Here is a 14,521-nt window from a genome sequence, read left to right on the forward strand (position 1 = left end):
GTTGGGATTTATTTTTAATTATTCAATTTAAATATATATAATAAATCTTATTTAATATATAATTAAATTAACAATTGACTAATTAATAATTAAATATCATATATGTAATTTCATTTGCATCATATTCAAATCATATCCTCTCACATAACTTATAGTTTTAATATAAATCTTATTCATATTCAAATATTTATCTCTGTCATATTATAAAGTATAATTTTGAATCTCATTCAAAATTAACTTTGTATTATAATGTATCTATTTACATTATATCAATTTGTATCACATTCAAATATATATATTTTTTTATATAGTATTAATTATAAATTATATTTATAATTAATTATATATTAGAATGTATCTATATATATTAGTGTAGAACTCGAATTTTCGCATAAACGTGTGAATGCCTTACATTTAAACATTCGTTTTTATGGAAACAAAAACAGTAAAATAAAATATGCATTTGTACGATAAACATTCAAACAAAACCATAAACATGCTAGAAAAGAGGAATAAGAGGAGAAATCAAAACTCACATCTATTGATTCTACTAGCTTTCATTTTTTATCGTTATCAACGATCTCAAACTTCAACGAGAGACAAGAAAACCAACCAACAAAGTTACCCAAATATATAGATATAAATATGAATATAGATAGATTTTAGAGGTCACGGTCAACCTTTTATTATTATTATTTTTCATTAAAATAAAACACCTTTCTAAACTGAAGCGTCAAATTTCAGCGACGAGACATCTCCTTTATAAAAACAAAACACGGAGACATCTCTTGCTCAATCCGCCGGTGTCCGCCGTCGCATTTTCCAGCATCTGACACCGGATAATTCCACCGTCGACTGGTCAGCTGATCAGCAAAATCATGCCGGAAGAAACCATTCCGATCGACTACGTCATGGAAGCCGCCTCCGGACCTCACTTCTCTGGCCTCAGACTCGATGGACGTCTCTCTTCTCCGCCGTCTTCCTCAACTTCCTCTCCGGCTCACCGCTCTTCTCTTTCCTCTTCCTTTGGACAGGCCGATGCCAACTCTCCTAAGCAGCCCTTCGTCATCGGTAATTTTTCTCTCTGTTCTTGAATGCTTTCCGAGGGGATTTGGATTTTTGTGGGATAGTTGATTTGTTTTCATCTTCGCCGTTGGTTTTGTTTTGATCCTCCATTACAAGTTACAACTCTTTTCCGTTTGGATCAAAATCGTTATAATTGTTGGTATCGTCAATTTGCTAGGTGTTTCTGGAGGTACCGCTTCTGGGAAGACGACGGTGTGTGACATGATTATCCAGCAACTTCATGATCACAGGGTTGTGCTGGTCAATCAGGTTAGCTTCCTATCCGCTGGATCGTACTCCTAGAATTTTCTTCCGTTTCCTGAACTTCCTGGCTTTGCTGTAGGACTCGTTTTACCGCGGGTTGACAGCTGAGGAACTAGAACGCGTGCACGAGTATAACTTTGATCATCCTGGTAATGACATTATTGATTTCAACTTGTTTTTTCTCTACTGACATTGTAAAGGAAAGCATAGATCTTTATTGTTATATCACCTGTAAATATTTCTTAATGTATGGGATAACGATTTGATTCTTGCTTTTAAACTAGGTGATGTTGAGTATAGATAAAAGGGCATTGAGTTTGCTATAATTCAATAGCTTAAGCTTCTGGGTTTAGTTTCCGTTATGTTCAATAGAAACAACACATACCCTCTCTTTGATTATTTTAATTGAATTGTTCCTAGATTCTTTTGACACCGAGCAGCTTGTAGATTGCATTGAGAAGCTAAAGAGTGGCCAACCTTACCAGGTCCCAATTTATGATTTTAAAACTCATCAACGCTGTGTAGATAGTTTCCGACAGGTGCTGACATCTCTTTCCAAGTGTTCACTTGTGTTTCTTTCTTGAGGGTGTTGGTCCTATTCTTTGGTACAATTTTTCAGAAAATTAATCATTGGTTGGCACCAGGTAAATGCATCTAATGTTATCATCTTGGAAGGTATTTTGGTTTTCCATGACCAGAGAGTCCGCAATCTGATGAATATGAAGATATTTGTTGACACAGGTTCAAAATCTCGCTGCTATTATTTTCTTTACTTTTTTCTTTCAATTTTCATTTTTAACCCTTTAGTTTCACTATCCACATCGTAGGCTTTAGACTCTTGTCCTGCATGTGTGTAAACTTTTGCAAAGCTTTCACGTCATACTCATGAATAGTATGAGTGAAGAGCTCCGAACTCAGACTTAGTGAGAACATTTAGTTTAAAGTTTCTCATATCCTGTGGATGAAATGAGAGAGGTGAATTCTGAAAGGAAGGGTAGGAACATAGGGTTTGTTGGCCCTTCTTTGGGGCTGACATTTTATTATCTGCAAATGTGCAAGAGATTTGGATTGAAATAGAGTTCGTACTTAATGATCTTTAATACAGATTTAAAATAATCCTCTACATATTACCATTACTTATTAAATATTCTCCACCTTCATCTAATATTTGACATTGCATTGGTTTAAGATCCTGATGTGAGGCTTGCTCGTAGAATTAGACGTGATACAGTAGAAAGGGGCAGGGACATTAACTCTGTTCTTGAACAGGTAAAATAACAATTTTCTTTCCTAATTCCATCTTTGATTAAAAAAGTTGAAGCCTGTGTATAGATTGAAAATATTTCACCAGTCTTCCATAGCTTTCTATCATCAAATTGTGTTTCCTTCAGACCGTGAGGATTTTGAAATGCTCCCCCAGCTCATTCCTTGGTTATTATCATAACTAAATCATAATCATTTTGAGCATTGTGGAAAAGGAAAGATGTAATCTCCAATTTGTTGAGGAATTCACTAACTTGAGCCAAATCATTGCTTCCAATCATGGTGGTTCCCTGGGAAGAAATCCAAATCATGCCCCCCTTCCCAGTCTAAGCTACCTCGATCAAGTTTATATCTGAATAATTGAAAAATAATCTCAATCTAACCTGATCAACAAAGTTATTCTTGCAATGGTTTACTTGGTCATATCCTATTCAATAAGATCACAGGCTTGTTTGTCATTCAGAGCAATGAGTAAGGAGAATAGTTGAAGTGTTATTTTTATTTGTTGACAAAAGAATAGTTGTACCGTTAGAAGGATTTGCTTTTGTTTATGTGAGCTGAGTAATGGTGTGTTTGGTTTAAATTTTCAAGTGTCAATTCTTAAAATAAGTTATTTTGGAAAAAATTGAAGTGTTTGGCAACCACTTAACTTGTGAAACATTTTTAAAAGTGTATTTTAAATAAATCTTACCAAAAGAGTTTGATTAAATTAATTTTTTTGAAAAAACATTTTTTTCCTAGTCATCCAAATAGGCCCGAAGTCTTATAGTTTGCGTATGAATAACAATAAGAATACTTCAGTGTACAACATCTGATTGGCATTCCTTTGACATTTGTTTTCAAATTCACTGTATACTTAAGTGGTGTTTTCATTTGTGTTATTTGTGCAGTATGCAAAGTTTGTAAAACCTGCTTTTGATGATTTCATTCTGCCATCAAAGAAGTATGCCGATGTGATCATACCACGTGGGGGTGATAATCATGTTGCAATTGATTTGATTGTGCAACACATCCATACTAAGTTAGGCCAGCATGACCTATGCAAAATATACCCCAATGTTACCGTCATTCAGTCAACATTTCAGGTATCGTATAACATTTTCAAATAGCAGTTCCCTGAAATTGGTACGTTATGTTTCCCTTTTCCCTCTAAAGGACCGGCCAAATAGGGTAAATTATTTACCTTCAGTTGTCTGTCCAGATTGTTACACTTTATTATCTACCAGAATCAATCTTCGCCGGCCTTAAGCTGGAAAAAATTGTGCAGACTGAGAGTTGTGCAGCAGTAGACCCGAGGCTCTTATTCTTAGAAAAAAAAAAGTCAAAGATATGTGTAACGGAGATGGAATTTGTTGCTTGAGAAATGAGCCTGTTGACTGTTGTCACTGGTTGAGAGGTTTACGTTTACCAGAAACTCTGTTTCCCGTTTATGTTGTTTGTTTCAGACAAGACTGTAAAATTAATACCTCACTGAATACTAATTTTCATTAACGAAAGAAGGGATAAAACCAAGTGACAAGATACTCACCAATTCGAGACGATGAAGTTCTCCTGGTGTGATCTACTAACCATAACTCAAATCACAAAAGTCATCCAACAAAACTACCAGCCAACTAAATACCCCAAGCAACAAAATAATGCAAACAGTTCAATAACAGTAACAACCAACACAGTACTAGGGGTGGAGTTCTCATGTCTACCCCTTCTAACATACGCATTAACTATTGGGGGCTTGGCAATGCTTTGGGGGTGGAGATTCACCTTGTCCTTAAAGGGAAAAACTAGAAACTGATCGTGTAACTCTACATAATCTTCCCATGTGGCTTCATGCTTAGGAAGGCCCTTCCGTTGCACAAGCTCTTCCCAGTCATTTGTTCCCTCCTTCAAACGATAACCAGACACATCTTTTGGAATTGCAAGCCATTCAAACTGATTTGCCAAACACGGAAGAGTGGGCTCTATGGTCGTAGCACTGCCTAAAGCTGATATAAGTAAGCTGTGAAACATGGAATACTAGATGAATGGATGCGTCAGTAGGTAACTCCAACCTGTAGGAAATAAACCCTATTCATTCACTGATCTGGACCAAAATATTTAGGAGAGAGCTTCTCATTCTTTCTCTTGGCCGCAATGGCTTGCCTATACGAATGTGGCTTGAGAAATACCCAATCACCAACAATAAATTCCAGCTCTCTTCCATGTCTATCCGCAAATTTCTTCATTAGATTATGGGTTTGACTAAGGTGGAATCGTAACAGCTGAATCATTTCATCCCTTTCGATAACTGTTGGTCAAGAGTGGCATTCGTGGTCTGTTGGCTACCATAAAACATTTGTAAGGGTGGGGGCCAACCATAGGCAATTTGAAAAGGTGAAGTTCTCAAATCGGAGTGCTAGGTGGTGTTGTGCCAATACTCAGCCCAACGAAGCCAATTTGACCATTGCATTGGTGGCTCTCCACAAAAGCATCTCAAGTAAGTCTCCAAACTTTTGTTTTTTCGATCTCTGTTTGTCCATCCATTTGTGAATGAGAGGTTGTGCTTTGTCTTCGCTGAGTACCCTGCCCAGTTGCTCACAAAAATCTTTTCATGATCTGAAACTATGGACTTGGGAAACCCATGCAACCTTGCAACCTCTTTGACAAAAACATTGGCCACTGTCTTAGCTGAATGAGGATGGGACAGAGGAATAAAGTGCACATACTTAGTTGGTCAACAATCATAAACACTGAATCGTAACTGTGCAAACGTGGAAGCTCCTCAATGAAATCCACCGAAATATCTTCCCAAATTCGATTAGGTATCGGAAGGGGTTGTAGAAGTCCAACTAGTGACAGGGATTCACTCTTGTTCCTTTGGCAAACCACACGCCCATCCACATATTTCGTAACCATTCCCTCCATTAAAGTTATCCCATCAATCGAATCATGGTAAGCGTGTAACACAATAGGGAATAAGTATAGAGTTGGGTGCCATCACTAGCCGCCCTTTGTACATCAAGGTGTCTTGTTTTAAAGAGAATTTAAGATGGTTGTTGGGATTCGTTGGCAGAAAAATTTATCTTAACTCACTTCTTCTTTTGGAACATCCATCTGAAGGATGGCTGAAGCTAATAGTTGTTGCAAATGTCCTGTAGGTGGCATTCAGGAAAGAGCATCAACAACTTTGTTCTCCAAGCCAAGGCAATATTAGAAATCATATCCCAAAAGTTTTGCCACCCAATTTTGATACCTTGGAGGAATGGACTTCTGCTCAAACAAAAACTGTAGACTATTGGTCAATTCGCACGATGAATCTTCTCCCCCAACAAGTAGGACCTCCATTGTTGGGCAGCCATCACTATAGCCATGAGTTCTCTCTATAGTTTGGGGCTCTAGTAGACAAAGTATGGCTAATAAGGCTATGGGCCTCTGTTTTTTAGAGTGTATAGCCCGAAGTCCCATTCTGGATGTATCTGTCTGCACAATGAAAGGAATGGAGAAACCGGGCAAAGCAAACACAGGGAGTGTGACCATGACCTTTTTCAAAGCTTCAAAGGCAGACACGACCTCATTCGTCCAAGTAAACACATTGTCTCTGGTCATTAAATGTAAGGGTTGGGCAATCTGGCCATAATTCAAGACAACGCCTATAGTAGCTGGTAAGGCCGAGGAAACTTCAAAGTTCCCTAACATTCAACAGTCATGGCCATTTAGGAATAGCTCAAATCTTCTCTGGATAGGCCTCAACTCCTTCGATAGACACCCAATGACTTGGATAATCTATCCTTTGTTTGGTGAAAGTACAATTCTTGAGATTGGCAAATAAAGTGTTACCACACACACAGAGTATTGAAAACCATGATGAGATGAGTTACGTGGGATTCCATATGAGGACTATACACGAGAATGTCATCAAAGAATACAAAAACACACCTTCATAAGAATGGGCGAAAAACTCAACTCATTAGTGCAGGGAAGGTGGCTGGAGCATTTTTAAGGCCAAAAGGCATCACTAAGAATTCGTAGAGGCCACCTTCATGAGTGCGAAACACAATTTTTCTCATTTACCTTGATTTGTTGATAGCCCGAGCAAAGATCCAATTTAGAGTATATAACTTTTCCCCATGAAGTTCGTCGAGGAATTCTTCAATGATATGAATGGGAAACTTGTCTGGGATGGTAGCTTCATTCAATGTACGATAATCCACACAAAATCTCCAACTACCATATTTCTTTTTGACGAGGAGAACAAAGCTTGCGTATGGGCTATTGCTAGAATGTATAATTCCAGTTGAGAGCATCTCATCGATCTGTCTCTCATTTTCGTCCTTCTAGATGGCAGGGTAATGGTAGGGCCTCAGGTTGAAGGGTTGCTTCCCTTCTGTTAGCGTGATGCAATGATCAAGGTCCTATGCAGAGGTAGGTTGGAAGGTATTTGGAATATATCTTCATACTTATTTAAAAATCTACTGACCTTGGATGGTAGGGATGAACCTTGAGTTGCCATGAGAACATTAACTTCATCCACCTGTGTAGTTATGGCTCATAGCTCCACGAGGAATCCCTAATCACCTTGTTCCCATGGACGCTTCAAGGTCTTAAAAGAGACTTCTCTCATGAGTGTAGGATCCCCTTTGATCACCACCTAAGTACCTTCTTGGCCAATCGTTATGGTCAATCTTTTTCAATCCACCTTTGTCACTCTCAGAGTACTGAGTCATTGCATCCCAAGTATAAGGTATGCCTCTTAACTCAAGCAATAGGAAGTCCTTTGTAATTATGATATCTAAAAAGGACAAAACCATCTCTTCAACTGATTCCTTAGACGGACCCTCTCCACTTTCAATGGTCATTTCCTCTTCATCACATCGCCGTTGATGAGAAGCAACTTTAACTCCTTGCTCTTGCACTTGTGGCTAACGGAGTACTTTTCATCACATTGGAAACAAAGGCCTCATTCTTTTCTCACTTGGAGCTCCATGTTTGAGAGATGTCTGCATGGAACTTCTTTCTTGTTGGTGGGTTGGTTGCCATTGAGAGTATGGTACAAACAGGGTGGGCTCATTAGGCTTATTAAAAGGCTTTGGGTTCGAGAAGAGGGGTGGAACAATTTTTGGGTCTTGGAAGGAGGTGGGCCTATTTAGTTTTGGATTTCCATATTTTCGTCTTCTATTCTTTGGGTCGTTTTCATAATTTGGCCAAGCCCATTGGTTCAAAATAGATGACTTCAGCTTTGATATCTTCATCCAATCCATCAAGGAAAGTACTCACAACTATTCCATTTGTTAGGAGAGGAAAAGGCATTGACATAGCCTCAAATCTCTCCTTGAAATCGGCTATACTTGACGTTTGCTTGATTTCCAGAAATCGCGCGTAGATGGACCCTCTTGCGATGGTCGAAAACGATCCAACATCCGCCGCTTCAAGTCTTTCCATCCTTCAAATGGTTCACGACCTTTAGCCCAAGAGTAGCAATGTAACAGCGCACCGAAGCAACTAATTGTTGTTACAATTAACTTTTTCGAATGTCAGTTGATGAATGTCAAAATATTGCTCTACTCTAAATAGTTAGGAGCCGGGTTGTTCTCCCTTAAAATTCGACATTGAGATTTTCTTGAACTTGCTTCGATTCGCATACCCTTTGTTTTTTTTTTCTTTGATTTGAACTCTCATTTTTTTTTCGCACGAAAGACACCTGTTAGTTTTGGGGTGTTTTCGTTTTGCTTGAGCCATCTTGCTTTCTGGAGTGCTATTGGGATTTATACCTTTAGCCAAGATGGAGATCGCATGTTGTGTCTCTTCCGTTGCCTGTCTATGATCTTTGTAGTTATTAAACATTAACACAATATTTTTCTAGTTTTCGTTCGCCAACTTCATTTGGCCTTTCATTTGGTGTGCTATCCTTTCCACATTTTGTGTTAGCTCTCTCATCACCTTACCGATCTCGGGCAGCTTTGCCTCTTCTTCTCTAATTTCGCTCATCTACATTCCAACTCTATTTTTTCCTTGAGTCGTCTTTGCACCATCTTTCCTAGCTTTCCTAAGATTGAACAATGCTCTGAAACCAATGTAAGGTTAATACCTCACTAAATACTAATTTTCATTAACAAAAGAAAGGATAAACCCAAGTTACAAGATACTCGCCAATCCGAGAAGGTGAAGGTATCATGGTGTGATCTACTAATAGGGTTGGCAAAATTCCTCGCAGGGCCCTGCCCCGAAGGTTGACGGGGGATGGGGGTCAAATCGAGGACCTTTTCAGGGTCCTCATTCGGGGATGGGGAGGGTATCCCCACCCTGACCTTGACCTTGCCTAGATTTCAATATTTATTTTATATATAATAATAATAATAATAATAATAAGTATTTAACTTTTTACATTTAGCCCAATCTAGCCCAACTAAAGTATCCAAGCCCAAACCCAACCCTAATTTAGCCTGTATTAGGTATTAACAGGGGAATCCCTGTGCCGACCCTATCTACGAACCACAACTTAAGTCACAAAAGCCTAACCTCCAAAAACACTACAAGTCAATTAAGGCTCCGTTTGGGATTGCGTTTGCAATCCTAAAAAGTGATTATGGGAAAGTCTTAACGGCCTACTTTATCTGGTAAAATAAATTATTTATTAATCTAAATCACTTTTTAATTTTAACTAGTATTAAAACTAATAGATACCAGCTTTTGGATATAGCTTCCCTAAAAATTTGCTAACTTCTTAACCATTTAAATAAATATATTATAATAATATCATTTCATGTTAATATATTTTGTCATTTGATTCTTTTTTTTTATAAGAGTTATTTTTTAAAACTTTTATCAAATAATTTAGATTAAATAAAATTAGTTGAACTTAAATCATATACAATTTTAAATAATTTATAAATTAATTATCCATACAAAAGTAATTGAAATAATAAACCTAGTTTGGTCATATAACTAAATTACACTAATTAAATATTAATTTACCAAACACCGTAACTAGTTTTTTCTAATTTAAAATGAAAATTTACCAAACACTATTTTGCTTCATTTCATATACAATTTTAAATAAATTATAAATTAATTATCCATACAAAAATAATTGAAATAGTAAGCCAAGTTTGGTCACATAACTAAATTACACTAATTTAATATTAATTTATCAAACACCGTAACTAGTTTTTCTAATTTAAAATTAAAATTTATCAAATACTACTTTACATCATTTCACAGCTGTTTCTTTAAAAGCACAGCTGCCAACAATTATTATAAAAGCTACACCAATCCATTAATGGAGACTAAATACCCCAAACAAGAAAATAAAGCAAACAGTTCCATAATAGTAACAACCAACACAGTACCAAGGGGGAATTCTCATTTCTACCCCTTCTAACATACGTATTGACTATTGGGGCCCTGACAGACTGAAGATATAAATTGTTCCTGTTCTCATTTGAGCTGTTACTCCTCTCCATGTCTCACGTGGGTAACTGAATTCACACAGATAAGAGGCATGCATACATTAATACGAGATCGGGACATTTCAAAGCATGATTTTGTATTCTATTCAGATCGACTGATTCGTCTGGTACTTTCCGCTACAAAACTCAAATGCTAGTTTGTTTTTGCCAGTAAAGTTGTACAATCTCAACATCTTAATCATATATTTTGTTTCTTTTGATTCTCAGGTTGTGGAGCACGGCCTTGGCCATTTGCCGTTTACTGAAAAACAAGTGATCACTCCTACGGGTGAGTTGAGGAAGTAACGAGGCTTGTGCTTTCTGAAATCTATCTGTGCAATAAACTCATTTCTCTTGCCGTGAGTGTCTGAATTCATCCTGCTTTCCTGGTATGTGGTTACTGATGAATAATGAATGTATGCTTTTGATCTCAGCATCTGTGTACACTGGGGTTGATTTCTGCAAAAAACTATGTGGAGTATCCATTGTTCGAAGGTAAGTTTGACATGACTATATATCAATACTTGATCTCTGAATATGGCAACTAGAATTTGTCTGAATCTATCAAACTTGCTGGTTGCATCTGTTGTGATAAATTTTGGATCTGACTTTGAGGAAAAATGAGGTATATTATTATTAACTAAGCCCTAAGACTTGATGAGAAGGTTCTCATTGATGACAGTTATCCTCAATCTAATAATGTAGTGGTGAAAGCATGGAAAATGCATTGCGTGCATGTTGCAAAGGGATAAAAATTGGGAAGATTCTGATTCACCGTGAGGGAGATAATGGGAAGCAGGTAAGACTAAAATGTTACTCCTGAATTATAGAGTTTGTTGGAGCTTGATCTGTGCTTTCTTCTGTCACTTTCGGGGTTATATCAACATTACAAGTTCTTTGTTTTTGTTTTGTTTTGAAACTAAACAGCTGATATATGAGAAATTACCCAGTGATATATCAGAGCGACATGTCCTGCTTCTAGATCCCGTTCTTGCTACTGGTAACCATGTCATTATCCTTATATTATAAGTTTGTATTCCTTTTTACCTATCATTAATCAGTCTATAAGACAATGTGATATTTAGAGTAGACGATTACAACATGATTCTCAAGTTTTGTTAGCCTAATTAAGTGGTCATTGAATGACTAGTAACTCTTATCACATTATTCATGTATTTTATTTTTGTTTTCTTTAATAAGAAATTACCGATAACTTTTATCTGATAATTAATAATTAATAAGTTATGTTTAAAGCATATATATTTGTGTTCTTTGCAGGCAACTCAGCTAATCAAGCAATTGATCTACTCATACAAAAGGGAGTTCCAGAAGCGCACATCATATTCCTCAACTTGATCTCTGTGAGTTATTTTATGCTATCCAAATTGGTTAAACTTAATAAAACTTGGTTGTAAATACCTTTACTGATGTCAAATATCGCAACTTCCGAGTTCAGGCCCCTGAGGGAATTCACTGTGTTTGCAAACGCTTCCCATCCTTGAAAATTGTCACTTCTGAGATCGATGTTGGATTGGACGAAAATTATCGTGTCATACCCGGTCTGGGTGAATTTGGCGATCGTTACTTTGGTACCGACGATTAATTGTGCATTTAGCTGGTTGAAAAGAAGATAATATTATTAGCCCAGTGAATTAGATAAAAGCCATGAATCAACCATTGTGGAAGAAGATCAGCTGCAGATTTCCAGAGATTCAGCAGTAGTATTACTAAACCATAGATGAAGATTTCAACATTAAACTCAATTTATGTGGTATAATCATCGAATCATTGATGTCCACCTGTCCACCTGACACATTTCAAACTCAATTTGTGTGGTATAATCATCGAAAACTGTTATTTGTTGAATGATTATGTTTATGATAAGAAATTCAAATAAGTTGTTTTATAGTTCCAATCATGAAAGCAAAGATTGCAACCGAGTTGATGAAGTCAGAATGGCTCTCTCTCTCATATGCTGAATAAATTGAACAGTTTGCTGCCAAAGGTCTTGGCTTTTATATTTCTGTTAGCTCAAAAAAGCAAAAAGAATATCACAAGGTTGGTTGGATTGGATTAAATGTCCATGTATAGATATTGAAGTGTATCGAAACTTTCACTTGCACCTTTTGTTACACAACTGATCATAATCAGATGTTCCTTTAATGTTGACCGCTGCAATTTTTGTTGAGCTTTACTTAGGCTAGGCCTCGGTTACGGCTGACAATTGTACTTCTAGTAAAATCAGCTGTAAAATGAGTAAATTAGTGGGTGGAAAATTTCAGCTTCAAATGTTTGGTGAATTAATAATGAATCATCTTGCTTTAGATATAATAACTAAATTAGACCTATTATCAACTTTCTTTATTTATATTTTATAATTTACAAATTTAAAATAATTATTTGGAAGGATATATTTTGTTTGCTCAAAGATTAATTTTTAAATAGTAAGGGAAACAATTTTATTTTCTAAAAAAGGATAAATATGGTATAATTTTTTTTAAAAAAAAAATTGATTCATTCAACTATGAAAATTAGAAGATAGATTTGAGTAGTGAGAAGGAAATAGATATATTAAATAAATCTTAAATAAAATTTATTATTAATTATACTGATTTTAAAATAGGTGTAAAATGAGGTTGTATTAAAAAGTGATTTTAATAAATTTAATCTTAATCTATTATACCAATCCCAAATAATTGTTAAGATTTTTTAAATAATCACTTATGTCCTTGATGTCACATCATTTGGGTTTGAACTTATCACTAATTTTAGTTTTCTACTTGAACTTACTTTTATTTTTTTTTAAGGTAGATTATTTTAAATGACAAAATTACTAAAAATATTTATAATTAATAACAAAATATTACAGTCTATCTGTGATAGATCGCAATAAACAATGATAGACTACTATTTGTATCTATTTGTGTCATGATAGATACAGACAGTAATCTATGACTGTCTAACGCGATCTATCACAGATAGAATGTGATATTTTGCTATTATTTGTAAATATTTTTGTTCATTCTCCTATATTTGAAAACAACACACTTTTCAAATGGTTAATTATTTGGGGAAAGAATATCATTTAAAGAGAAATTTCTTATACCTAATTGAAACAAAACAATATTACCTACCAAGCTATCTAATTATGCATATATAGTTCAAATATTCTACCCTATAATAATAGGTTATAAAACACATTTGGTTCTTAAACTTTCGTAGAAGTAATAATTTAGTCCCTAAACTTGATTTGTAACGATTTAGTCTCTATTTTCAATTTTGTAACAATTTAATTTTTAAAATTTACTATGTGACAATTTTATTTTTTGTACTTTAAAATTTGTAATAATGATCAAGGACTAAATCATTACAAATTTAAAAGTACATATTAGGTTTAATTCAAATTTGAGATTATCATTAATGTGGTATGTGCACATTATCCACCATTTTCCTAAATTAAGTAAGAGATAATTAAAAGAAAATTTCCTAATTAAACACCATGATAGGAGGTGCCTCTATATAGTGATAAACCCTTAAGAAATCGGTCCTGATTAAGTAGTTATTTTATCCTCATCAAGAAACCTAAATAATTTTTGAATGAAGACAAAGAGAGAGAAACACAATCCCTTTTGGATCATTATCATGAATCAAGATATGTTACTCTATCTCATATTATTGTAAAAATCAAGATAAATTCACCTTATCTCGACACCTTTAAATAACATCGGGCCAACTAGGTTCTCATGACTGTAGTTTAAACTTCCATTGGGATAGCTTTAATTAAAAAAATTTCAACTTTTTTTTTAAAAAAAAATCTCGACGCCTCGTATATACCGTCGAGATAAGCACTATCTTCCGACGCCGCGATCTTAGCGTCGGGAGAGGCCAACAAATTGTTTTCCAACGTTTTTTTATGTCGACGGTCCAAGAAACAGCGTCAGGAGAGCATATTTTTCCCGACGCTATTGAAATTATTGTCAAGAGATCATATTTTTTTCGACGTAAAAAAAAAAAAGTCGAAAAAAATGGGTTCTCCCAACACTTCTTTGGCGTTTGAAAAACTTCGTCAGAACAAAAACTAAATTCCTTGTAGTGTTTTTTAAAATGCTTTAAAAGACCAAGCAAAGTTTTAAACATTAACCCAAATAAAACTTTTGTTTTAGTTTTTAGAATTTGACTAAAAATTTAAGTGTTAAGATTAGAAAAATTAAGATCATGATAAAGAAGTGGTATGGAAACAAGCATAATTTTCGAAAATGTAAAACAAAATGATTATAAAATGGGGCCTAAATAATTAAAGATAAACACAAACAGTTATTTGTTATGAGTTCTCTAAAACTAGTATTTTGACATATATTTTTTCTCTTTTATTTAAAAAACATGTGAAAGTAGAGATTTAAACTTTTAACCTCTCGGTCAAAAATATATGATTTGAATTTTATTATTATTTGAAAAGGACATAAATAAAAATGTTACCTGTTCAAACTTTTGGTGGAACATTCTTTGTC

At 35.2% G+C, this 14,521-nt stretch overlaps 1 protein-coding gene across 1 annotated transcript; it reads left to right on the plus strand.

Moving 5' to 3' along the window:
- Positions 1 to 878: 878 nt before the first annotated feature.
- LOC120071778 (uridine kinase-like protein 1, chloroplastic) lies at positions 879 to 12,017 on the plus strand. The gene is made up of 14 exons (XM_039024163.1): positions 879 to 1,071; positions 1,244 to 1,335; positions 1,409 to 1,478; positions 1,750 to 1,868; positions 1,974 to 2,070; positions 2,519 to 2,598; positions 3,483 to 3,677; positions 10,058 to 10,141; positions 10,242 to 10,302; positions 10,448 to 10,508; positions 10,719 to 10,812; positions 10,941 to 11,013; positions 11,292 to 11,374; positions 11,470 to 12,017. The coding sequence occupies exons 1-14, from the start codon at positions 879 to 881 to the stop codon at positions 11,614 to 11,616; spliced, it is 1,449 nt and encodes a 482-aa protein (XP_038880091.1). The 3' UTR covers positions 11,617 to 12,017.
- The last annotated feature ends 2,504 nt before the right edge of the window (positions 12,018 to 14,521 follow it).

The sequence above is a fragment of the Benincasa hispida genome, chromosome 1, assembly GCF_009727055.1.
Source record: "Benincasa hispida cultivar B227 chromosome 1, ASM972705v1, whole genome shotgun sequence".
Lineage (NCBI taxonomy): Eukaryota > Viridiplantae > Streptophyta > Magnoliopsida > Cucurbitales > Cucurbitaceae > Benincasa > Benincasa hispida.

Bases quoted from the DNA above. Each gene is read 5' to 3' on its own strand.
- LOC120071778 (XM_039024163.1), top strand. From the start codon at position 879: ATGCCGGAAGAAACCATTCCGATCGACTACGTCATGGAAGCCGCCTCC. The intron at 1,072-1,243 runs GTAATTTTTCTC...TCAATTTGCTAG, and splicing joins TAAGCAGCCCTTCGTCATCG to GTGTTTCTGGAGGTACCGCT. The intron at 11,375-11,469 runs GTGAGTTATTTT...TTCCGAGTTCAG, and splicing joins TATTCCTCAACTTGATCTCT to GCCCCTGAGGGAATTCACTG.